At 39.9% G+C, this 27,877-nt stretch overlaps 1 protein-coding gene across 4 annotated transcripts; it reads right to left on the minus strand.

The window, feature by feature from the left end:
* Window positions 1–122: 122 nt before the first annotated feature.
* On the minus strand, window positions 123–27,858 carry LOC109934750. Of its 4 annotated transcripts, XM_048609862.1 has the most exons (8): window positions 27,674–27,858; window positions 27,312–27,435; window positions 26,863–26,971; window positions 18,738–18,988; window positions 18,099–18,167; window positions 8,851–8,991; window positions 6,796–7,000; window positions 123–2,793 (listed from the first exon to the last, which is right to left on the minus strand). In XM_048609862.1, exons 4-8 carry the CDS (start codon window positions 18,972–18,974, stop codon window positions 2,681–2,683), a joined length of 765 nt encoding a protein of 254 aa, XP_048465819.1. In that variant the 5' UTR covers window positions 18,975–18,988; window positions 26,863–26,971; window positions 27,312–27,435; window positions 27,674–27,858; the 3' UTR covers window positions 123–2,680. The 4 variants fall into 4 exon arrangements, 2 of the variants coding, with proteins under 2 accessions (XP_048465819.1, XP_020389010.2); XR_007264411.1 differs by lacking the exons at window positions 18,099–18,167; window positions 26,863–26,971 and having other exon boundaries at window positions 6,796–6,995; window positions 27,312–27,858; XM_020533421.2 differs by lacking the exons at window positions 18,099–18,167; window positions 26,863–26,971 and having other exon boundaries at window positions 27,312–27,858.
* Window positions 27,859–27,877: the final 19 nt, after the last annotated feature.

Below are 27,877 nucleotides of genomic sequence, written 5' to 3' on the forward strand. Positions count from 1 at the left end.
AATTAATCTATCCTTCCCCAAACTGTCATCTGATTTTCATGCACGCATGAATACACAAGGACATTTAGTATTTTTATTCAGGTTAAGTATAATAAAGCTACTCAGTTTTCTTTGTTAATCTCATAAAAACATGTCTCATAGTCCATTTATTATCACAGCACGTGGACAGTTAAACATTCACTAACCTGCTCAAGCGTATCCTTATTTTAAAAGAACCTGCTGCAGTCAAACAAAGAGAGAAGTCTGAGGGGCCATTCACCACCTCCATGATTGTGGTACTGGTGACTGATGGAACTGGTAACCACCTCCCTGAACAGAGATGATATTCCTCTATCCGCATCACCAGGACTAGCTACTTCCAACCTGGTTACATTGCCCATCTACACTCTAAACCCTCCCTCAGCTCATCTACTGCTGAAACCCTGTTTGCTTTTTAGTTCTGTGGCCATGACCAGTTTTGCAAGTTCCATAAATCTGAAAACTATCCAAACTGTGCTGCCAGAATCCTGCACAAAATCTCAATCATCACCACCACCACTGTGCTTTCTAACATACACTGCCTCCTGCGTAACAATGCCTCCATTTTAAAATTCTCATTCCTCTTTTAAATCCTTCCATGGCTTGGTCCTGCCCAATGACTGTAATCTCCTCCAGCCCAACACCCCTCCCAGGTCACTACGTTCCACCCGTTTTGGTTCCTGGTACAGCCTCAATTTCACCCCTCCAACACTGGCTGTCACATCTTCAGACACCTGAACTTTAAACTCTACAATTCTCCGCCCAAAATCCTCTCGCCTCCTACTTCATGCCACCCCTTAAAATCTCTGACGAAGTTTTTAGTGTCACAACATTATCTAATTGCTCCTGAAGTATTTTATCACATTAAAAGATGCAGCATACACCTTGGGAAAGATATTGAGGGTGTAGTATAGATTAATACATTTATTCAAGTGCAATTTCTGAGGCCATTTGGTCTATCTTACCTGTGTTTCACCAATCCAGAACAAATCATTCAGCCCTAGTTTTCCTCAATAGCCTAGAAGCTTCCATAATTTAAAAAAAAAACCTTAATGAAAGCTTCTGGGACTGCTCTCTTATGACCAGGTTATTGGAATAAAGTCATTGTCTCCCTGTTTCACCACTAAATACATAAAGTCAAAATGGTGAATTTAAATGATAAATTTGCATAAGCTAAGTAACTAAAGCATATTTTGCAAGACACACACCTTTTAGTCAATAAAACTTTCCATTCAATTTCAAATCCTCAGTCAGCTTTCTTCATTTGGATTTAAAAGGTAGTCTTGGTAATGGTGACCCTGTAATCATTGTCATTTGTTGTAAAATTCTATCTGGTTCATAGATGCCCTTTAGGGAAGGTAATCTGCCATCTTTACCTGGTCTGGCCTACATGTGACTCCAGACCCTCTGAAATGGCTTAGTAAGCCACTTGGTTCAAGGGCAGTTAAACATAGGAATCAAATGCTGGTTTTCTGGTGACATTCACATCTCATGAAGGAATAAAGGGGAGAAAAAGGAAAACAGCATCCAGGACATTAACAAGCTACTGTTTTATTTTGGAGGGTTTGGCTTCTGTTTGAGATAATTTGTCAACATCCAGCTGACATGCTTTCCAGAGTGTAACGGCCCTCAATGAGCATGCCTAGTGGAATGGTTTCAGTTTACCAGTGGATTAAGATAAGAATTAACACTGGTGAAGGTGAATAGATTAAGTGAAGCAGATAGCCTTGTACCTGCTTGTTGCAGCTGCATTCCACAATCTTTTTAAAAAGGGAAGAGATTGGAACTCAACAGAGACATTAACATGTTGGGAGACTTCCAATTAATGCTCAAACTGAACTGCTCAGATTTTAGCCTGTACAACATACATCATTACCCCATACCCACAATGGGAAACTTGCTCCACATGGAGGATTTGTGGTGAATATCAGAAATGCAATTAACAGAAAACTAGATAAATACATGAATGAGAAAGAATTAAGATTTGCTGATCAGGTTACAGGAACGATGTTGGAAGAGGTCTGTACAAGTGAGGCCAAATGACCTGTTTGCACACTGTGCACACAGTATAATTCTCAGTTATAGAAATGAAAATTCGAAGGTCTTGTGGCACAGTGATAATGCCCCTACCTCTGGGCCAGGATGCCCAGGTTCAAGTTCCACCTGCTGCAGATTTTGTCATAACACATCTGAACAGTGTGATTAAACAATCTAAAAATTAGTGTAGTATTAGAGGACTTGGCATTTAATGACCTTTCTGTAACTAAGGCTTATTTAAATATTTTTCTCCCTGTCTTCAAACTTATTCCAAAATTCTGCAATTTGATCATTTACAGTGAACCAATCCAATGTCACATGCACCAAGTACACTAAAGTTACTCAGTGCTATGTTACATTTGCATTGGTTACATTGTCAATTTAAAGACTGATATAATACATTACATCTCACTCAGTGATAACATATAGATGGGTTAACAATGTTATATACAGAAAAATCATTCAGCTCAACTATCATTTCAATTACAAATCAAAAACATTTCCAGTTTGAGCTTGATCTGTTAATGTAATAAAATCTGACAAGTTGTGAAATTTGAAGGAGCCACATAGTGAGTTAGAGCCAGATTCTACTCTTATTATAAATAGTGATTAAACTGTTCTACTCTCAGTATAGAAAGAAACGATCATAAAAACATCCACGTTGCCTTGAACACTGTTGAAGCCAATCTCCTGACTTTCTCTTGTAGTTTGTGGGTTGAACACTGGGGCCTTCCTCACCTACAGACAAGAATGAACAGTGTCAATCAATTGTTTAAATTAGACAAATCGGATTTTGAAGTAACACAGCATGAAAATGGGTTTTTGTGTTTCGCCCTCACTGTTAAAGTAAAAATATTTCCCGATATCATCAGCATAAAAATGGAATGGGTTCTAGGTACAGAAAGTGAAGGGCAGCAGTGGGGGTGGTGATGAGGCAACAGTGGTGGGGTGGGGGTGTGCTGGAAAGATGCTTAGCCATGATCAAATTGAATGGATCAGACTCGACAGGAAAAGGTGTACAACTATTCAGCCTACATTTTGTGTATTAAAAGCACCAAAAGATTGAAGCTGGCTGTGCTAATGCTTGCTTGATTGTGTTTTCTTTTTGTTTAAACCTCTGTAAGAACAATGAAAGAGATAACAGATGAAATGAGACCTTAGGACTTGTTTGTAAAAATAAAGGCTAAGATGAATGTGAAACTACAAACTTGCAGTAGTTAAGTTATTGACAGAAATGTGAATTTTAGAACCCTTCGAAAGCTGAGAACCAACTATAGGTGCCTGTATGCTGGGTCTGAGGAGGTCCGTAAAGTACCAATGACCTGAAACTGATCCAACCATATTGACCAGGATAGACTAATATGATATGGCTAGTGTGTGTTGATGGGGATAAAAGGAAGAGACTACAGAATATGTTGACAAACAAAAGGAGACAGACTGCATCAATAAAAGGGCAAAAGGAGGAAACTGTGCCCCAGAGAGCTCAGAATCATTGGAGCCAAGTCTTACTGTGAATCCACTAAAGTATTAACTTTATATTTCTTTGTGATATTTAAACTCTGAGTTGATTAAGGAACAGGAGTCTATACTTTCTAGGCCAGAAATGATCACATATCCTGTGTGAAACATGTTGGTCTGTCATGGTGTTCACTTACAGAGCTATTTCAGAGACTCTAACAAGACGTCAGAAAGACGCTGAACTGTGCAATGCTTTCACAATGCCTGTACAATACGTACAGTGGTTAAATCAACCTCTGACTGTACCACTTCAACTACTTTCATCTTCCATTAATTTATCTTATCCAAGAAAGTTTTCCTGATGTAGTGGAATAAAAAAAAACAAATAAACTGAAGTAAAAAATGAAAGAACTGCGGATGCTGGAAATCAGAAACAAACAGAAATTGCTAAAAAGTGCTCAGCAGATCTGGCAGCTTCTAAAGTACATGGAAGGATGTGTTCAGGCCCTAAAATTATTGAACTCAATATTGAATCCTGAAGGCTGCATGGTCCCCAAGGGTAAAAATGAGGTGCTGTTCTTACAGCTTATACTGAGCCTCACTGGAGCATTGCAGCAAGCCTGGGACATATGTTGGCCAGGGAGCACGGTGATGTGTTGAAGTGGCAGGCAACAGGAAGCCTGCAGTCATCTTGGCAGACAGAACACAGGTATTCCACAAAGTGGTCGCCCAGCCTGTGTTTTATCTCCCCAGTGTAGAAGAGTCTCTGAAATTGAAGTAATCTGTGCATGTGTGTGTGTTCCCTTGAAGAAACTACAGCCCTGAACTTCCAGAGTGCTTCCCCTCGTCTCTCACTGTAGCTTCAACAAGAGGCTACAAAGCACCAGAGGAAAACAGCTGTCTGAGAGGGCTGGGATTACCCTGGTACAATTTCAGGGCCTATACTTTTATGCAGTTTAGAAGTTAACCCACTTTTGGAGCAAAGTCCCTAGTGTCGGTGAAGTGTCATAAGATATCACAAGATCATTAAATATCACAATACATTCTGCAACATCTCCAGCATAATAGAGCTGTTCTAGCTACAACCTTGTATACCACTGCCACATGCACTGCCAGTTGAGAGGGTGTCTATGTGACAAAGGCCACAGCATCAGATGCTCACTCCAGCTACATCCCCACATCTGCGTTGTATGACCCTGACTCTGTGCTGGGCACTGTCACACCAAACACACTGAGCTGGGCAGCAAAGGTGCTGAGCAATGAGAACGGTGAAGCCTACACAATTTTCCTTCACTCTGCTGAAACCAGAGTTTTGAAGAAGGGCCACTGGACCTGAAACATTAACTCTGATTTTTCTCCACAGATGCTGCCAGACATGCTGCGCTTTTCCAGCAACTTCTGTTTTGTTTCAATTCTAGTTACGCTCCGGTACCTCGCTCACCTGAGTGGTCAGTCTGTCTGTTGAGGTGAATGGAATCTATCTCATGGGACTGATTCTTCAAACAGCTGGATGAGAATACTCCCAGTATCCATGGCTTATCCATAAATTAACACTGAACCACAATCTCATTATATAATTGCTGTGTCGGAACGGTAGAGTATTAGTTTATAAAACAAGAATGACTATACTTCCACAGTAATGCACTGGTTGTGGAGCAATGAAATTCACTGTATAAAGGCAAGCTCGTTCTGCTTTTTGCTACAAATGAGGTGAGTGGCACTGAGTGCTCTGTGATGTTTCCTGTTGGAGCCTGCACACTGTTCTTTGGGGGCACAGCCAAAAACTGAACTGGTTACAGTTACTGCACTAATTATAAAAGGCCAGTTAGTGAAAAACAACAAGTGTATGTTTATATAGAGGCATAGAGCTGTACAGCACAGAAACAGACCCTTCGGTCCAACTCTTCCATGCTGACCGGATATACCAAATAAATCTAGTCCCATTTGCCAGCATTTGGTCCATATCCCTCTAAACCCTTCCTATTCATATACCCACCCAGATGTCTTTTAAATGTTGTAATTGTACCAGCCTCCACCACTTCCTCTGGCAGCTCATTCCATACATGCACCACTCTCTGCATGAAAAAGTTGCCCCTTAGGTCCCTTTTAAATGTTTTTCTTCTCATTTTAAACCTGTGCCCTCTAGGTTTGGACTTCCCCACCTCAGGGAAAAGACCTTGTCTATTCACCCTATCCGTGCCTCTCATGATTTTATAAATCTCTATAAGGTCACCCCTCAGCCTCTGACACTCCAGGGAAAATAGCCCCAGCCTATTCAGCCTCTCCCTATAGCTCAAACCCTTCAACCCTGGCAACATCTTTCTAAATCTTTTCTGAGTTTCACAACATTCTTTCCTATAGCAGGGAGACCAGAATTGCATACAGTATTCCAGAAGGGGCCTAACCAATGTTCTGTACTGCAACGTGACCTCCCAACTCCTATACTCAATGCACTGACCAATAAAGGCAAGCATACCAAATGCCTTCTTCACTACCCTGTCCACCTGCGACTCCACCTTCAAGGAACCAAGAACCTGCACGCCAAGGTCTCTTTGTTCAGCAGCATTCCCCAGGACCCTACAATTAAGTATATAAATCCTGCCCTGATTTGCCTTTCCAAAATGCAGCACTTCACATTTATATAAATTAAACTTGGGGCGGCACGGTATTCTCTCTAACACAAAAGTTAAATTTAAAAAAATGAAATCACAGCAGGAGTAGACTATTCAGCCCCTTGACCTCATTCCAAAATCAATAAGCTGATAGCTGATGTTTATTTTTGGAACCCTATATTCCCATCAATCCCCAATAACCCTTAATTTACCTGTCTAACAAGAATCTATCTTCCTCTGCATTAAAAAGAGAGACAGCTCTGACTTTACTGCCTTCTGAGAGAGTTTCGAAGTTGCACAACCTTCCAACAGATTAAAATTTTCCTTATCTCTGTCCTAAAAGGACAATACAGAGGTCCCTGATTAATGAATGCAAACTCACATGCGGGTGTAATTTTGAATACCCAACGTACAGACATTTCCTGCACTTATGAGCGGTTGCTTTACATTGTCTGCATTGTGCTCCTACTTGCGTCCAATTCAACTTGTGAACAGACTACAGACTGGAGCCTATTTGCAACCCAGGAACTGTCTCTAGTAGCAAATTCACACTCTGGTTCTACTCATACTTCAAACAATCATTTCTAGGCGAATTCTTCAATCTTAATTGTATTTATTTATGTGGTCTTGTAGACTAAAAAAAAAACAAGTTGTAAGAGGCACTACATACCAGTAATGATGTTGTGAGTGTGTCTCTTTGGCTGAAGTTCAGCAATATGAGCAGATGTTGGATGATGGGCTCTGATACCATGCACTGAGGAATAAGAAGTGCAGTAACTTGCCCTGCCACTAGTAGCGGTGGTAATTTCTTTCATTGCTAGGCCCTGTGTGTTTTTCATTCGATTTTCAACAACTGTTTTGTTCAGAATTCTGCGCTTTTTAAAAAAGAACAAATTTTAATATTTGCTTGAAAGTTGCACTTCCTCCAGAATACACAAAATTGGAAAATGAATTTAAAATAAATCTATGGAAGATTTGTTTACTATTAAGCCTAATATTCACTTTAACCAATAAAGCCTAATAGTAACAGCTGGATATAAAACTTTGAAACTGGAAGTAATGTTGAAAGCCTCAAAAAGTAGAGAATAAATAAATAAAAAAAACTAACTATTCTCTCCAGGCACCGTCTGTAAATACAGTTTTTAAACCTTCTGCCTGCACTGCTGGACCACAAAATCTCTGATCACTGTCTTCATCTTATTTCCTTTTGCTGGGTGACTCAGAGACAGCAGTAACTCACCATGGCTCCTCCAATAGCATCTTCCAGACCCACACTCTTTACCATCCAAAAGGACAAGGAAAAACCATTACCTGCAAATTCCCCTCAAACCACACACTATCCTGACACTGGGTCAACAAACCTAGAACTCTCTTCTTAATGACACTGTGCATGACCTAACCCTTTCCCCCAGAACTGCAGCATTCAAGGAGACAGCTCATCATCACTTTTAGGGCAATTAGGGAGAGGCAACAGATGTCAATCAAGGCAACAATACCCACATCCCAGCAAATAACGGAAAAAGGAAATCCTGCCAATCAAATCCACTTTAACTTTTGAACTTCTTTTTAAAAGAAATCTTTTAATAAACTGATTTCCTCTGCAGGTTGATTATCTAATTTTAAAACGTCTTATTTGTTGAGCATCTATGGACCTTTGGGGCAGTTGTAAACATTTAATCATCATTCTTCCTGTGAATGTTTCTTCCTGGTTTCACTTAACCAGTCTCTCAATTCTTCAATCATGATGCCTGGTTGTAACTTTCTACTCCCAAGGCCAACTTTTACATCAATTTAGAATCTTTTTATTAAAAGAAAGTGAAGAAATACTGAATTTTGTGCAACTCCTGTTTCTAAGAATAATCCTGTTCTCACCAAATCAGAATGCTTATTGTATATAATTCCATTCAAACATTTATTTATTTAATTTCTATAGTTTGCTCAACGCAACTGAGGTGCAGAGAGATACAACGATTCCTTATAACATTAGTCTTGTAAAATAAATGCACTGTGAGGCTCACAGAAAGGAACTTTGTTATAGTTTGAATTAAGGACTCCAGTTGTATCATCCTCCATTGTGTTGTATAAAGGGAATCAAGATCAAGTCCAATTAAAAAGAGAAAATAAACCCAAGACTTAAATCCTAAAAATACAGGAAAATAAAACCATCTGACAATGCAACAATGACATTTTTCAGAAAAGGTTGCACAAAGATGTTCACAGTTAGGGCACAAAGGTACCAAGTGGCCAGATTGTGTAATTATTGAGTGACAAATTGATGTAGGCAAAACACATGGGGATGTAAGAAATTATAAGGTGGAAAAATTGGCTCAAAAAACTGGAACGAACACCATACGAAGTCATAGTGCAGGGAGGAAGTGAATGTCAATGCAAGATTTGTAATTAAATTAACCAGAAGATGAATGATATAATGTTCTTTAAAGTTTGAAAAGTACAACCCCATATTTAAATTAACAAGGAAGTTTAAGAGTGCATGGGTTAGAATTTATAGCATTTGTTGTAATATTTTACTGGTGATATTTGGATATGAATCAGAAAGAAATAATCAATCAATCAATAAAACAGCTTATGCAGAAATTAACATTTTAAAATAATTAAAATACAAAGCTAATTAACAAGTTAACGTGGAGCAAAACCTATTAAGTAATTTCAAACTGCGAAATATACAGTATTATAAAGCACAGTCATCTCAAGTTCTCCAACTTACTGGTATAACTTCTTTAACAAAAAAGGCTTCTCTGTGTGTAGTTAGATGTTCTTTTCCATCTGTATTCACACCAAGGTGTTTTATTTCATCAGGGTAACCAGAATATTTGATTATAGGTTGAGCTTTCTGACTAATAAAGTACTAGTGAAAGAAATGAAAATATGTTAACTCAAAAAAGAAAAATATAAAGAGAATATTTTGGTAGTTTAACTACTTTTAAAATATTAAAACCTATTTCCAAGCTCAGGATCTTTTTTATTAATCAGCTGGAGAGATGTGTAACTAAGCCAAATGAAAATGGCAGGTGAGTATAAGTGAGTAAAGTTGGGGGAAAACAAGATTGACTGACGAAAACAAACCACGCAAATGGAAAAAGTACAGGGATGGAGGTAAGTAGAGACGGTGATGGGAGACGAGGCACTGGGATGAGGGTGGTGGTTGGTAGTGATGTGGGAAGAACAGGGCAGTTAGGACAGACTAAGATGCTTCTGTTCCATATATATCTTCCACATCCCATGGAGATGTGGCATAGCAACAATTCTGAGTGAAATAGTGGAACTGATGGCAGCAAAGTGAAAAGGCAGACTCTAAACACATTCTGAATGCTGAGCTTAACGCCCTAATGACAACATTCTGCCCAAAGTAAAAGGCAATAGTCAGAATAAGACCACACAGAGAGAAGCAGATCAGGAGAAAGACAGACCGAGAGCCAAGACAAAGTCAAAGAAGATGCAGAAAAGATGGCTAAGAAAATTTATAACAACTCTGCTCTGACATACCCCTGCCACAGAAGAACTACTAGCTAAGTTGCAGTGGAAGTGAGTTCGATTCTAGCCATCACACTTTTGGAAAGGTGCCAAAGAATTGGAGGGAACACAGAACAGATGGATTAGAATGGGAACAGATTGATTAGACTGCAGGTAAAGGAACTTCATTTGCATACAGAGACTGAAGAAGCTGGGACTGTTTACCACACAAGGTTTGGAGGAGATTTGATGGAGGGACTCAAAATAATAAATGATATAAATAAGACATTTTCCAGTGGCAGAAGAGTAGGTAATCAGAAGAGACAAGTTATGACGATTGGCAAAAGCATTAGAGGTGCCATTAGGAAATAACTTTTAGGTATGTTTTGAGGAAGGGTCACTGGACCCAAAACGTTAACTCTGATTTTTCTTCACAGATGCTGCCAGACGTGCTGAGCTTTTCCAGCAATTTCTGTTTTTGTTTTAGTATGGCAGATTGTTATAATTTGGAATCCGCTGCCTGAAAAGGGCAGATTCAGTAGGAACATTCAAAACAGAAATGAATAAATACTTTAAGGGAATAAAAAATGAGAATGCAATGAGAAAACATCAAGGCATGAAATTAACTGGGCAGCTACCAAATAGCTGGCCCAGGAATAACGGATCAAATGGCTGCCTTCTGTGCAGTATAATTCCAATAGTTTAAAAATTATGTGATTTACTAATAGTAATGCAAGAACTACCATGTATAACATAAAGATTCTACTCCCATTTACTAGCAGCATAGGCCTAGGGATAATGGAATTTCAGGGAGCAGAAGCTTTGTGCCAATATCCACCAGGAGCATGTTGCCCAGAATTTTCTACCTTGTTGTGTCAGTGGAGAAGAATAGTTCTGCTCCCTATCACGCAATCTTCAGGATCAGTCTTAGTTTCATGTATTTGTGGACAAGTGTGTCCAGCAACACAAATTCTGCTCATATACGGCTGCTTGCACACAGTTACAGCGTCACCTCCATACAGCACACATCAGACACATAAATCCACTGCTTTGCTTCTTGAAGCTGGGCTGATTTGCTTCCACTTTCAGAATAAGAATCTGATTTTTGTCTTCCTATTGTCTCCTTTTCTCAACACAAATTAATGTCCAACTAACTTCAGTGGAATCGTTCCACCTGTAGTGATTATTGATGGATTATTATTTAGAAGTCACTGCTCCTGCACACAAGACTGCTGGAAGTTTAAACCACAGATGGAAACATAGGTTGTGGAATGTTGTTAGAACCCAAGTTCCATGTCAATTTTTAAAATTTTCTTAACCTGTCCAGCACTAACTGATTATGTAGATCAGAAGGTAGCCATTTGAAGCAATGGATTGGTCAGTTAAACATGGAATATTGAGCTGTCTTGAGGCATAGTTCACTCATCAATATCCAATTTTGGCACAGGTCCAGTGCCAGAATATAGCTGGTCAACGTTATTGTGCACAAGAAAAGCCCTATAGATGATGGCATATTTATGGCAAGAAAGGTGACTGTCTCAACAGATTATTCTCACAATGGACAGCTGTAATGTTTGAGAATCTCTTTGTCAGATTGGCATGAATGTTTCTTGTAGAGGAAGGCGGTTACCCTTTCCTTCTTCAGTATTCTGTATCTCTTGTTGATCTCCTAGCCAAGAACAAGGGCTATGTCATACATTATGAAGAACACTATGTCAATTTTTTAAGGCCATGGCATATTCAAGATTTTTCTGATTGATTCAAGCATCTGAAGTGTTCTTTCACCTTGTCTAGAATGTGTTTAAAGATGATTCTAGGTGATAACCAGGTCCTCATTTTAGTGCAGTTCACCTGCAGTTACAGAAACTACGCCAATGTGATCAGATAATCCTGCAGACATGAGCCTTTGTTTTTGAAGGATCACCCAGAAACTTCAATAAAAACCAAAAAAGTGGTGATAATACTCAGCAAATATGGCTGCAACTTTGGAGAGAAACAGAGTTAACATTTCAAGCCGATGACCTTTCACTTAGAGATGTGCCTTGCTTTTGAAGAGATGTTATTAATGAACAGCACTCAAACACCAGGACAGTAAGGTGAGAATCCTGTTTCTGCACAAAATAGCACTGCTATATAACATCGGTGCTGGCAATCCATTGAAGATATCATTAAAGTTGGTCACTCTAAGAGAATATGATTGCTTGCTTCATGCATCTGTGCATAGATTTTTAATTTAAATTGCAGATATTCCTATGAAAGCATGACCTCATCTGTGGCACAGATATTAAAGCAGCTGGTAATCCTAATTTTGACTAGAAGAACAATTTGTACAATGTATGTGGGTTGCAGCATGTTGTGTCACATTCTGACAGCTTGCTTTCTGAAGATAAGACCTTTCCTCAGTTAAATGCAAACGGGCGTGTCTCAGCCCGTATAATCTGGCCTACTGATATGGGTAAGTAGGTGGGTACCACTCTGCTATTCTGCAGCATCACCAGCCTGGCCTTCTGACACTCTTTGGAAACACTGAAAGAAGGCTGAGAACTGACCAATAGAAAAGTGGATTTTGCAAATGTCTACCTCACAGCAAACGGTAGAAAGGCTGATAGTACACCAGTTGAAGTTCATCTGCTCAGCTCTTGAATTTCCTTTCATCTTTTCCCTGGTGCCAAGCAATTGGGATGCTTGCTGTGTAAGGATAGATAACCACTGAATACTAACGGAAATAGCAGAAAATAGGACAGGTGACTTCACCATGCTTGTAGCACTACATAAAATAGCAATCACCTCGAAATCAAATAGGCTGGTTAACTTCAGAAATGATAGTAGCATTTAACTGAGTGAAGCCCTGGGTAAATTTTATGCCCCTGCCCATATGATTATAGTCCCAAATGAGAAATCTGGACTTTTATCCCAAAGTCATGCAGTGACGTACAGAGAAACAAATTAAAATATCACTCCCACATTAATATGTATTTAACAATCCTTTAATCCTTCCTATTCATGTATTTGTCCAGGTGTTTCTTAAATGCTGCTATTGTGCTGCTTCCACCACCTCCTCTGGCAGTGTGTTCCAAGGACTCACCACCCTTTGTGTGAAAAACTTGTCTTGCACATTTCTTTTAAACTTTCCCCCTCCACAGCTTGAACCTGTGTTCCCTACTAACTGACCCCTCCATCCTGGGAAAAAGCCTCATAGTTTGCAATCTATCCATGCCATTCACTATTTTATAAACTTCTATCAGGTCGCCCCTCAACCTCCTGTGTTCCAGTGAAAATAAACCCAGTCTATCCTTCTTCATAGCTAAAAACCCCCACACCAGGCAACATCCTGGTAAACCTTTCCTGTTCCTTCTCCAAAGCATCCACATCCTTCTGGTAGTGTGGTGACCAGAACTGTATGCAATATTCCAAGTGTGGTCTAACTAAAGTCCTGTAAAGCTGCAGCATAACTTGCCTATCCTTATACTCAATGCCCTTTCTAATGAAGGCAAGCATGCCATCAGCCTTTTTTACTCCTTATCTACCTACGCTGCCACCTTCAGTGATCTGTGGACCTGAATGCCCAGATCCCTCTGCATATCAATACTCCTAAGGGTTCTGCCATTCACTGTATAAATTCCACCTGTACTTGACCTTCCAAAATGCATCACTTCACATTTGTCCAGATTAGACTCCACCTGCCATTTTTCTGCCCATGCCTCCAACTGATCTTTATCCAGTTGTATCCTCTGACAATCCTCCTCACTATCCGCAACTCCACCAATCTTTGTACCATCCACAAACTTACTAATTAGACCAGCTACAGTTCCTCCAAATCATTTATGTAGATCACAAACAGCAGAGGTCCCAACACTGATCCCTGTGGAACATCACACAGAGTTGAATCAATGGTGCCAGGAATCAAAAACTTCAGAGACTCAAAAAGTGCAGAAACTGGGGTGTTTTCTTTGAAGCAAGCAAGGGGTTACAGGAGGTTGGAAGAGAACAGGAGTATGCTTTATTAAACAAAGCACGTTGTCGTAATTCAAATAGGCAAGGCCGGTGTAAGCAGGTTCAACAGTGACAATCAAAAGGGAATTGGGTTTTAAAATAGTTGCAGCTTTACAGGTCACAGAGAAAGAGGAAAGGAGAGGTGTTAATTGAATGGTTCTACAATGTTAACAGGGGAAGAATGAATAAAACTAGCCTCCTTTTAAGCTGAATCAGCTCACAATTGTACTATTGTGAAGGAAGTTTATCTGTGCTAGTAGTATAGGGAATTGTTCAGAGAAGGTGACTTTGTATTTGTTTCACACCAAAATCTGCTCTCCCTCAAGTGAGATATGAACCTACAATCCCTGACTTGGAAAGTAAGTTTTAATTATTAATTAGGCCTTAGGGATTTTGCAGTATTCCAGTTTTGAACTTATCCCTTTACCACCATGTAACCACTACTAAATCTGCTGACTCTGTGGGCCAGCTCTTTATTTACAAAATTACATTGCATCAGTTCCAAAGATCTTGACAATACTGCAGCAGGATTGAATGTACATTCGCAATTAGCACCAGTTGATTATTAGGCAAAGTGTATATTCAATGTGAAAAGCAAGGGTCTTTGCAAAAAAACATCCTGCATTATGAATACTGAATTTTGCATGGAGCTTCTATTTTGAAGTGTGTACAGACGGTCATACAGTCATACAGCACGAACACAGACCCTTTGGTCCAACTTGTCCATGCCAACCAGGTTTCCCAAACTAAACTAGTTCCATTTGCCTGTGTTTGGTCCATATCCCTCTAAACCTTTACTATTTATGTACCTGTACAAATGTCTTTTAAAAGTTGTAATTGTATCCGCCACTACCTCTGCCAGTTCATTCCATGTATACACCACCCTCTGCGTGAAAACATTACCCCTCAGGTCCCTTTTAAATCTTCCCCCTCTCACCCTAAACCTATGACCTCTAGTTTTGAACTCCCCTACCCCTAGGGCAAAGACCTTGGCTATTCACATTATCTATGCCATTCATGATTTTATAAACCTCTAAAATGTCACCTCTCAATCTCCTACACTCCAGTGAAAGAAGTCCCAGCCTATCCAGCCTCTCCTCATAACTCAAACCCTCCTTCCCGGCAACATCCTTTTAAAATTTTTCTGAACCCTCTCCAATTTAACAATATCCTTCCTATAACAGGGTGACCAGAACCGTACACAATACTCCAAAAGTGGCCTCACTAATATCCTGTAATATCCTGACATTCCAACTCCTATACTCAAACATTTAAGCAATGAAGACAAACATGCTAAACATTTTCTTAACCACCCTGCCTGTCTTCACTGGAGTGTAGGAGGTTGAGGAGTGACTTTATAGAGGTTTATAAAATCATGAGGGGCATAGATAAGTTGAATAGCAAAGGTCTTTTTCCTAGGGTAGGGGAGTTCAAAACTCAAGGGCATATTTTTAAGGTGAGAAGAAAAAGCGGGACTGAGAGACAATTTTTTCACACAGAGGGTGGTTCCTACGTAGAATGAAGTGGTGGATGCAGGTACAGTTACAACATTTAGAAGATATTTGGACCTGAACATAAAGGGATAAGGCCAAACGCAGGCAAATCGGACTAGTTTAGTTTGGGAAACTTGGTCGGCACGGACAAGTTGGACCAAAGGGTCTGTTTCCATGCTACGTGACTCTATGACTCTACTCTCAATGATGCTACTTAGTAAAGCACATACCTTCAGCAACACAGTATTAAATCAACATTATTACAATAATGCAGCTTATCCTCTCAGTTTTTCCCTGCATGGTTGATCCTCTGTAACTTAAAAAGATGAAAGTAAAGTTTTTCCATTAAGAGCTTCCATTCACCAAGGAAAGTCAGGCTAATTCATAGAACATAGAACATAGAACATTACAGCGCAGTACAGGCCCTTCAGCCCTCGATGTTGCGCCGACCTGTGAAACCAATCTGAAGCCCATCTAACCTAAACTATTCCATTATCATCCATATGTTTATCCAATGACCATTTAAGTGCCCTTAAAGTGGGCGAGTCTACTATTTTTGCAGGCGGGGCATTCCACGCCCTTACTACTCTCTGAGTAAAGAACCTACCTCTGACATCTGTCCTATATCTATCACCCCTCAATTTAAAGCTATGTCCCCTCGTGCTAGCCATCACCATCCGAGGAAAAAGGCTCCCACTGTCCACCCTATCTAATCCTCTGATCATCTTGTATGTCTCTATCAAGTCACCTCTTAACCTTCTTCTCTCTAACGAAAACAGCCTCAAAACCCTCAGCCTTTCCTCATAAGACCTTCCCTCCATAACAGGCAACATCCTGGTAAATCTCCTCTGCACCCTTTCCAATGCTTCCACATCCTTCCTATAATGCGGTGACCAGAACTGTATGCAATACTCCAAGTGCGGCCGCACCAGAGTTTTGTACAGCTGCAACATGACCTCATGGCTCCGAAACTCAATCCCTCTACCAATAAAACCTAACATACCGTACGCCTTCTTAACAACGCTATCAACCTGGGTGGCAACTTTCAGTGATCTATGCACATGGACACCGAGATCTTTCTGCTCATCCACACTACCAAGAATCTTACCATTAGCCCAGTACTCTGTATTCCTGTTACTCCTTCCAAAGTGAATCACCTCACACTTTACCGCATTAAACTCCATTTGCCACCTCTCAGCCCAGCTCTGCAGCTTATCTATGTCCCTCTGTAACCTGCAACATCCTTCCGCACTATCCACAACTCCACCGACTTTGGTGTCATCCGCAAATTTACTAACCCATCCTTCTACGCCCTCATCCAGGTCATTTATAAAAATGACAAACAGCAGTGGCCCCAAAACAGATCCTTGAGGTACACCACTAGTAACTGAACTCCAGGATGAACATTTCCCATCAACCACCACCCTCTGTCTTCTTACAGCTAGCCAATTTCTGATCCAAACCGCTAAATCACCCTCAATCCCATGCCTCCGTATTTTCTGCAATAGCCTACCATGGGGAACCTTATCAAATGCTTTACTGAAATCCAAATACACCACATCAACCGCTTTACCCTCATCCACCTGTTTGGTCACCTTCTCGAAGAACTCAATAAGGTTTGTGAGGCACGACCTACCCTTCACAAAACCGTGTTGACTATCCCTAATCAAATTATTCCTTTCTTGATGATTATAAATCCTATCTCTTATAATCCTTTCCAACACTTTACCCACAACCGAAGTAAGGCTCACTGGTCTATAATTACCAGGGTCGTCTCTACTCCCCTTCTTGAACAAGGGGACAACATTTGCTAGTCTCCAGTCTTCTGGCACTATTCCTGAAGACAATGACGACATAAAGATCAAAGCCAAAGGCTCTGCAATCTCCTCTCTAGCTTCCCAGAGAATCCTAGGATAAATCCCATCCGGCCCAGGGGACTTATCTATTTTCACACCTTCCAGAATTGCTAACACCTCCTCCTTATGAACCTCAATCCCATCTAGTCTAATAGACTGTATCTCAGTATTCTCCTCGACTACATTGTCTTTTTCCTGTGTGAATACTGACGAAAAATATTCATTTAGCACCTCTCCTATCTCTTCGGACTCCACGCACAACTTCCCACTACTGTCCTTGACCGGCCCCAATCTTACTCTAGTCATTCTTTTATTCCTGACATACCTATAGAAAGCTTTAGGGTTTTCCTTGATCCTACCTGCTAAAGACTTCTCATGTCCCCTCCTGGCTCTTCTTAGCTCTCTCTCTAGGTCCTTCCTGGCTAACTTGTAACTCTCAAGCGCCCTAACTGAGCCTTCACGCCTCATCTCTACATAAGCCTCCTTCTTCCTCTTGACAAGAGATTCAACTTCTTTAGTAAACCACGGTTCCCTCGCTCGACCACTTCCTCCCTGCCTGACAGGTACATACTTCTCAAGGACACGCAGTAGCTGTTCCTTGAACAAGCTCCACATTTCAATTGTGCCCAGCCCCTGCAGTTTCCTTCTCCATCCTATGCATCCTAAATCTTGCCTCATCGCCTCATAATTGCCTTTCCCCCAGCTATAACTCTTGCCCTGCTTTATATACCTATCCCTTTCCATCTCTAAAGTAAACGTAACCAAATTGTGGTCACTATCACCAAAGTGCTCTCCTACCTCCAAATCTAACACCTGGCCTGGTTGATTACCCAGTACCAAATCCAATGTGGCCTCGCCTCTTGTTGGCCTATCTACATACTGTGTCAGGAAACCCTCCTGCACACATTGGACAAAAACTGACCGATCTGAAGTACTCGAACTATAGCGTTTCCAGTCAATATTTGGAAAGTTCATATCTAACAACCTGCTCTGAAAACTCTTCACATTTTGACAGCTGTGATGAATTGCCTCACAGCAGCCTAGACGATCCACAACGTTCTGAAGACTCTATGTCCTGATGTTAACAGTTCCATTAAAAGAAATCCAGGATCTGAAGCGAGATTTTATCAAAAACTGAACAGTTCTGTCTTTGGCTATACCTTATGAATATTCAAGGTTCTGTTGAAGTATGGCCATAAGTTTGTGAGATATATTATTAATCTCTTCATCTATAAATAGGGACAAAAAAACATTATTTTTCCTCAACTTCAGTGATGAAGGTAACAAAATTGACCATAATTTATTTCAGAATAATATGTTGTAACAAATAATGACATTACAGTATATTGAAATAGTACCAACATTTAAAAAAAAGATGTTTGTTTGTTCTTGCAGGTCTCTAAATTTTAATTTTCTATTCATTAGTGGCATGCAATTATAAAGAAATTGACAGTGTTTGGTGTAGGAGTCTCCATGGACTGTGGCAGGAAAAGCCATAGCAACCAAAATTTAAACACCGAGCACATTTTAAAATGCTCACATATGGAATGTCCTATACAAATGATCAATATTATACTCTCGTGGGTTGAACAATGCACCTCATTAAAAGTTATACTCAGTGTCATTGCCATGTGTTATGGATATAAACTAGGAAGGTAAAAAGGAGAATTGAGAAAAATTGATTTGAGTGCAAAAGAAAGTGCTTAAGGCAAAAACAGTTCTGACCAAGAACATTCAATGCCATGTTTATTATCAGAGTTAATTTATATAATTCATAACCTTTCTTTCAGGAAGCTTACTTGCTTATAGGAGCTTGTATAATCTGATACTGCAGATTTTCTTCCCAATGTCAATGTACTTTTATGCATAGCTCTGGCTCCAAGGTGGCTCACAGGCTGCATCTCCTTCGCAACATTTGTCCTGTAAGGTCGGTCCCTGAGAACAGTCATTTCCTTGGCCTGGTCAGTAAGAATTGTGTCGGTGCAGCAGCCTTTGCCAAAACCAGTTAATATTTGTGTCCATTCATGATTTGACATCTTGCAAAATTAAGCTGTAAGTAGGACATAAAGATATTGGATTAAATTTGCTTTTTAAGTTAAAAATATTCAAATTGTGTAATTTTCTGATTTTTAAAAGTTTTATTGCTAAATAGCATTTGATTTGTGTTGTACAGTTCATGAGGGACATTATAAATTGCTAATGGAAAGAATTATAGATGGCTGACTAATAATGTTGAAATTTATTTAGTTTTTTTTTCAACATTTTAAGTTACTAATGTGGAGCTCAAGTGATTCCAAGAATTCTGTCTGCATGGTTAGTCATTATACTTAAGTTTCTTCAACTCACTAAGTAAAAAGCTGGAAAGAACAAAATGCTTAATGCTAATATTTATCTATAAATCCTAAATTCAATGCATATTTACCATATTTTGTAAAAACTGGTGTAAACAAACAGAAGACAGTCATCTCATGCTGCTTTCTGTTGATCTAGAGATAAAAAATTATCAACACCTCTTAACCTTCAAATATCTGTCAAACAACGATTCCTGGTTAAGCTCAGGATTTACAGCATTTAATCTATGTGGCCTTGGAGAAAGATGACAAGTGCAACACAGCTGTCAAACAAGAACAGAAATTGCTCAGCAGGTCTGGCAGCATCTGTGGAGAGAAAGCAGAGTTAACACTTTGGGCCCAGTGACTCTTTTTCAGAACAGTCAGTGAGAATTCAGTTCTGAGGAAGGGTCATTGGACTCAAAGTTCTGATTTTGTTTTCTCTCCACAGGTTCTAATGGACACACTGAGTTTTTACAGCAATTTCTGTTTTTGTTTCAGATTTCTATCATCTGCTGTTCTTTGTTTTGCTGTAATGAAACTGACCATATCCTGCTGGTAAGTTACAATATGTACGGTCAATCACTCCCATCATTAGGAAGCAATGGCCTAAATTTAGTGGCAGAAACAAGAACGTGGCTATCGTTGTTATCACTATTGGGGACTAAATCAAACAACATGTTGCTTTCTGAGTTATTCTGTCAGATGTCCTGCTGTTCCAGAAACTGGAGTAAACTGGTATCTTGTGAGAGACATTGGATTCAAATGCAAAAGGATATGAATTAAGTATATAAGTGATGGATACTCAATAAAAGTAATGGAAAAGAAATCCATTCAAGTGGAATTGATTTTTAAAACAGATAAATTAAGTCTCACTAAAACCCAAAAGAACTGCAGATACTGGAAATCAGAAACAAAAACAAAACAAATTGCTGGAAAAACACAGCAGGTCTGGCAGCATCTGTAGAGTGAAAGCACAGCTAATGTTTCAGATCAGTGATACTTCTTCAGAACTGTAAGTCTTACTCACCTCCAAGAAATCAGTCTTGCACTGAAATTAACTTAGAAGTGTGGTGTGTCATTCTCACGTGGGCTTTGTATCCAAGTAGAAATGCCCATTAGTTATCCTCGAGACCCCAGTTCTATCCTATCTTAGAATTAAATGTGTGATTTACCAAAACCATTTATAACCTGATATTCTCAACAACTTCCTGAGAGTCACTAACTACTGTAAGGATAGATACTATTGCCATTATCGCCAAATGTGAGCATCTTACACTGTCTTTCCAGAAAAACAAACAAGACCTCTCTTTAATCTTTAACAGCCATTCATCTGGGCCTGTTGTTAAGCAGATTTCAGAACAGGTCATTCAACACTGCAAACCCCCCCTTCATTTTATCCTTCCAAAACAGAACAATCTTGTAAATCTCAGTTGTATTAAAGAGGGAGAAAAAGACAAAAAAAATCTAAAATTTGATAAGATTTCCAGCAATTCAGTATCTGAAGAAGTGAAATGTCATGTTTTTATTTATTCACTGGGCCACAGTTACTTATTGGCAATTATATTGGCAAGATATTGATGGTGGGGAACTTGGCAATGTAATAGCAAGGTGAGGGAGTTAAATTCTCTCTTGTTGCAACGGACATGGCTGCTACTTGTCTGGTATGAATATTACTTGATATTATCATCCTGAGACTGGATGTTCTCCAGAACCTGTTACAAGTCAGCATTGTCTATTTCATTATCTGAGGAATTGCAAATGGAGCTAAACACAGTTCACTTGATAGTGAACAACCCCAAGTCTGACCTAATGATGGAGGGAAGGTCATTTTTGAAGCAGCTGAAGAAATCTGATCCTAATACACTGTTGTGAAGAATTGCTGTAGTATGTCCAGAGGCTAGAATGATGCGTCACTTTGATTCCGTTAGTTCAGATTGGATTTGAACCAAGGGGCAGGAGAGTTTCCTAGTCCACAGAACTTTCCAATGTTGCTGTTAAATATTGTTTTTTTTTCCAGATCAAAGTCAGAATTGGAAAGCAGAAACAAACAAATATGAAGCAGGAAAGTGTTAACTAGGCAGTAAACTGAAACCTTCAATGTCACAACTCTCGCTGAACCAAAGTTGATATTACAGGTGATTCCAAAGCCTGGTGTTTCTAGTAAAAACACATGTCTCTACACAGCAGGCAGATGGCTTGAATTTTACTCACAGCAACATAATGATTTGATTGATAGGGCTCCGTACGACTATCATTTTCAAGTGGAAGTACCTTTACATTCTAGTGATCACTTAGCTTTTTGGCTATAAGCTTCACTGATAGCATACACAGTTTTTCTTGATGAATGTAGAACAATAAAGAAAAACTGTCTTAGTTCATTCTGACAATATTTTTGACTTCTCCACACATACTAATGATTTGCACAGTGAGCCTCCCAGTTTAAGACACTTCAGCAGCTGGTCTGCCCTGACATTCAACTCACCAGCTTTCCACTCAGCTTACAGACATTCAACAGGTGCTGGACACTAACTCTCAACACTCAGCACTCTCCATTTCCACAACCAACAGATTACTGTAATAATACAGGATCTGAAATGTTGGAACAATAACACTTTGAACTGATAAGAGTAACCTTCACCAGTTATTATGACTGACTTGCATTAAAAACTGTGACCATAATATCGTGCTTAATTTTGTTTATACATTTGCTTGAATGCAAATATTAATTGTCAAAGTACTCTCAAATGCAGTGATCATAGAAAGTTTCTCAAAAAGGAAACAAAAAGAAGAGTAACTGGGAAGTATCACAGCCTGACTACATTGGTAAACAACTTGAGACGCTCAGACTGTTGATGATGAGATAGGTAATGAACAAAGTTGCAAGCCTCGGAAAGGAGCTTGTTAACTCCCTCCGACACAATGGGTCATGTTTCACAGATCACACTGCACCTTCAACCATCGCACAACCCAGCACTTTGTTTTCTATTTATTCACTTGTGGGGCATGGAAATCGCTGGCTAGATCAGAACTTCTTGCGCATTCTGAATTGCCCTTGAGAAGGAATGGCATACCCACCCTCTCCCCTCTCCCCTCTCACCCAGACCCCACATTGCCCTCCCTCACCCACACTCATTCCTTTTCCCCCTTGCCCACATTCCACCCTCACAGAACAGTACAGAACAGATTCAGGCCCCTCGGCCCACTATGTCTGTGCCGTCCATGATGCCATCCTAAACAAATCCCATTTATCAGAATATGGTCCTTATCCGTCTATTCCCTACCTGTTCATGTGTCTGTCCAAATGCTTCTTAAATGTTGCTACTGCATCTAGTTCTACTATCTTCCCTGGCAGTGCATTCCAGGCACCCACCACATAATGCGTAAAAATCTTGCCTCGCACATCTCCTTTAAACATTTCTCCCTCTCACCTTAAACCTATGCCCCCTTGTATTTGACATTTCCACCCTCAGAAAAAGACTCATCACTTTATATGCTTCTATCAGGTCGCAACCCCCCCCACCCCCGCCACCTTGAGATTTTCCTTAATCCTACTTGCCAAGGACATTTCATGGTTCCTTATAGCCCTCCCTATTCCTCGTTTAAGTTCTTTTCTGCTTCCTTTATATTCCTCAAAGGCCTTGTCTAATTTCATTTTCCTAACCTTACATATACTTCTTTTCTTTTTGACCGAACTTTCAATATCTCTTGTCGCCCAGGATTCCCAAATCTTACCATCCTTATCATTCATCCTCACAAGAACACAGAATGATAGAGTTGTACTGCATGGAAATGGACCCTTTGGTCCAACTCATCCATGTCAACCAGATATCCCAAATTAATCCATTCCCATTTGCTAGCATTTGGTCCATATCCCTCTAAACTCTCTCTATTGATGTAACCATCCAGATGCCTTTTAAATGTTGTAATTGTACCAGCCTCCACCGCTTCCTCTGTCAGGTCATTCTATACATGCATCACCCTCTTCATGCCCCTTAATCCCTTTTAAATCTCTCCCCTCTCACCTTAAACACATGACCTCTAGTTTTGGACTCCCCTTCACTGGGAAGAAGACTTTGGCTATTCACCCTATCCAAGTCCTTCATGATTTTATCAACCTCTATAAGGTCACCCCTCAGCCTCTGATGCTCCACCAATCCAGATAGTGGTATGGCCTAGAGAGAGCTGCCAGACACAGGGTCACAGCTGCTACCCTTGGTAGTGCCAGTGAGGAGGCCATGGCCACTCTTGGAAGACACCCCTAGGAGTATCAGCAACGTGGAGAACCCATGCTATAGGTTAGCAACTTGGACGTTCCTATGCATCTGCTGGAATTGTGTTTTTAAGTGGCAGAGCTCTTGGTTTTGAAGGTAGAGATAACACAGTGTGGAGCTGGAGGAGCACAGCAGGCCAGGCAGCATCAGAGGAGCAGGAAAGTTGACCTTTCAGGTCAGGACCCTTCTTTTCTGAACCAACCCAAAACAGCAACTTTCCTGCTCCTCTGATGCTGCCTGGTCCTCCAGCTCCACACTGTGTTATCTCTGACTCCAGCATTGGCGGTTCTTACTATCTCTGAATGATTTTGAAGGTAGCTGTCTCAGGTACTTTGATGAATTGCTGTAGTGTATCCTGTAGATAGTACATACTGCTGCTACTGAATGGTGGTGGTAGAGGGAGTGAATGATTAAGGAAGGAGGATGGGGTGACAATCCAATGGGCTACCTTGTCTTAAGACTCCTGACTCTACTAATTAATAAGACTAGTCAGAGTATTCAAACTGTACAATCTTGGAGTTGGTGCAATTTTTAAATTCATTCATGGGATAAGGGCATCACAGGCTAGGGTAGCATTTATTGCACATCCCAGAGGGCAGTTTAGAGTCAACTGCATTGCTGAGAGTCTGGAGTCACACGTAGTCCAGACCATGCAAGGATGGCAGGTTTCCTTCCCTAAAGGATAAGAGTGAACCAGATGATTATCATGAGACTCTCAATTCCAGATTTTGTTTGTTTTAAAATTTACGTTCCACCATCTGCCGTGGTGGGATTCGAACACAGGTTCCCAGAACATTATCCACATCTCTGGATTAACAGATCAGTGATAATGCTGCAAGGCCATTTACTCCTAAACCAAGAGAGTGAGTGAACAAAACTGTTCAATAAAGTGCTCAATGTGAAAAGTGTAAGGTCATCCACTTTCCATCTCACAAAGCCAAATCAGAATATTTTATTAACAGTGAAAGACTGGCAACTGTGAAGGAACTAATGGATTTAGATGTCCTTGTACATATATCATTAAAAGCCAGTGCATATTATTAAAACAAAAATCAAAAAGACTAATGGAACTTTGCACTTCATTTCAGGAAGGTTAGGACAAAGAAGAGGAATTGTTTATACAGACCCTTGTTCCACCTTCAGCTAGAATACCTATCGAGATCTGAGTCTCCAGAAAAATATTTGTCTTAGAGGGGGTTGCCCACAAATTTCCAAGAATAGTTGTATGTAAACTGGCAGTAAGGCTAGGCTATTTAAATTTTGTGTATATTTTTTGTAGTTAAGCAGGTTAATAGACGATGTAACTAAAGTTATCATAATTACAACATTGGTTGATAGGCTAGGTACAGAGAAACTACATTTCTGTGAGGTAAACTGAAACAAAAGGGTGTTCTCTTAAAATTAGAGAAATGAGGACAAATTTCCTCTCTTAGAGGATAGTGAATTCGTGGAATTCTTTCCCACAAAGGGCTGTTGAGGCTGGGTCATTAAGTACGTTTAAGCTGAAATAGACAGATTTTTAATAAACAAGGGAATCAAAAGTTATAAGGAAAATGCAGGAAACAGAAGTTGGGGATTTTCATATTAGCCGTGATGTCATTGAATGTTAGAGCAGAGTCGACGGGTAGAATGGCCTGTTTCTGCACCTACATCTTATGGTCTTAATTAGACATCTGGTATTTAGGAGTGAAATCAAAAGACGGACCCTTGTTGAAACTGTACAAGATCTTGGTGAGGCCACATTTGGAGGACTACATGTGGTTCTAGTTGCTTTGCTACAGGAAGGATATTAATAAACCAGAAGAGTGCAGAAAAGATTTACAGGGATGCTACATGGACTGGAAGGTTTGAGTTATAAGGAGATGTTGGATAGGCTGGGATTTTTTTCCCTGGAGGGTAGGAGACTGAGGGGTGGCCTTATACAGGTCTACAAAATCATGAGGTATAGGTAAGATAGATAGCCAACAGCTTTTCCCCATGGTATGGGAGTTTAAAACTTTTTTTTAAACAGAGGATGGTGAGTGTCTGGAACGGGCTACCAGAGGTATTGATGGAAGCGAGTACAATTTTGTTATTCAAGAAACATTTAGACAAGTACATGGATGGGATAAGTATGGAGGAATATGCACCAAATGCAGGCAAATGAGACTAGTTTAGTTGTGAATTCTGGGCAGCATGGGCAAGTTGGGCCAAACGGCCTGTTTCCACACTGTAGACCTCTATGACTCTAAGCACTTTGTTCACACTAAGAGTAGTCAATACATGGGAATGTTCTTCCCCCAGAGGCTGTGAATACTAGGTTAATTAAAATGGTCATGGGTGAGATAGATGGATCACGATCAAATGACTGTACAGTACCAAGAAATACCGAGTGATGTAGTAACTGAAGTTGAGGAACACCTGAGCTTTACCGAATGGATTCAGGAATGAGGAATTTTAGCTACAAAGGTCAGGTTGGAGTAAATGGGGAACATTCTCTTTTGCTTAAAGGAGGTTTGGGGAGTAAATTTAATAGCGGCACACCACATTATTACAGGTTTTGATCAGGTGGACAGACAGGTTGATAGCCTAAGTACACAGATTCAAGGTTTTGTGCAAGCTATATAGTGGTGTGGGTATGGTGAGGAAGAACATTAATTTACATAGTGAGTGGTGATGGCCTGGAATTCACTGTCTGTAAAGTAGGTTGGAGCAGAGGTAACCAATGATTTCAGAAGAAAATTGGATGAGGACCTGAGGAAAATAAACTTGCACAGATACAGGGATAGAGTGAGGGTATGACATTGACTTGGCCTACTCTATAGAAAACAGAATCAATGAGCCAAATAGCCTCCTTCAATGCCTTAAGTGACTGTCACTGGCTGGTCAGAAAATATGAAGAAGCATACTCTCAGCACAGTTTTGGCATTCCGAGCCTGCCCATGTTTTATGCTTTTCCACATCCGGCATGTCAAAACAGGAATTCTCCTTGAATACTTTTTGTACAGGCTTTGAAGGAATAATGCTAGAACAGCCATGATCACTTTTGACATCTGCCCCCACACTGCTAAATGGACAACTTGAAGGCAGTGTGATAAATTAAATGCTTATACAGAAAAGAACAAGGTTGCAGAAATAACTATGAACTTGATTGCAGAACTGTAGCTGTACATGTGCAATGGCCACAAGCGTATTTCCTTTCATCTTATGATAGATTCAAAGCAAAATCATAAGGGTAAGGGGAATTTCATAATAAGAGGAAATAATTTCAGTAAACAGGAAAATATTCCAATTTATTTTGCTCATTAATGTGTTTTGAGAAAAGGAGGTAAATTAGTCACCTGGGCGAACCAATCAGTTTCCCCTTCAGACTTCTCTTTTTAAGAGAAGGGAGGTCCAATTTGCACAAAAACAGAAGTTGTTGGAAAAGCTCAGCAGATGTGGCACCATCTGTTAAGAAAAATCAGAGTTAATGTTTCGGGTCCAGTGACCTTTCCTCAGAACACAATTTGCACAATCCTTCCGGAACACTGTTTCCTCTCAATTATTTGTAAATCTTTTCCTGTGTTAAAATTAGTGGGTATGGAAACCAGAGCTGCACACAACATGCCATATATGATGCTGCTAAGGTTTGCATGAACTTGGCATCATCTCTTTGCTTTTCAATATTGTTTCTCCAGCAAAATATACCCCAACACTTTTTTTTCACCTTTATACACTTATCAAATAGTTCCTTTTTTTTGATTTATGCATTTCGTCCGTTCATGCTTTACTCCATTTAGTTTCTTACCTTTCAGAGCATCAGTGGTCTGTCTTCTTACTCCTTCTGTCAAAATAAAGCACTTCACACTTCCCCAGGCTGCTAATTCTCCCACTTTCCAAAACTTTCCATTTCAATGGCCAGTAAACATTTTCTTTAAAAAGTAATTTAGAAGCAGAGGTTTACTTTTGAAAAGAAAACTTCTTAAACTTGAAAATATTGTAGTGATTTCTATCCTGTTTACAAGTTTGTTTTCAAAATGAACTTGCTAATCAGACTATTAGAGATACTGAGCGGAGGGGAATAAACCGTCATTAATCTATTTAACAAGTGAAAGATAATGAGCTTCTGTGCATTTATCCTTCACAACTGAAGGGGAATTTGTTCCTTACACTTTAATTCCAGGAATTTCGAAATTGATTCCTGAATTTTAATTTAATTCCCAGTGTATTAATTTAATTCCCGGTATTTTAATTCAGTTCCGAGTTTTAATTTAGTTCCCAGTATTTTAATTTTTAATTTAATTGCTTGCTATCGCTGATCTATGAGAGACTTGAGGTCTGAACGCCGCCGTTGCTAAGTTACCAGGTGTGTTT

Source organism: Rhincodon typus, chromosome 21 (assembly GCF_021869965.1).
Source record: "Rhincodon typus isolate 14 chromosome 21, sRhiTyp1.1, whole genome shotgun sequence".
NCBI lineage: Eukaryota > Metazoa > Chordata > Chondrichthyes > Orectolobiformes > Rhincodontidae > Rhincodon > Rhincodon typus.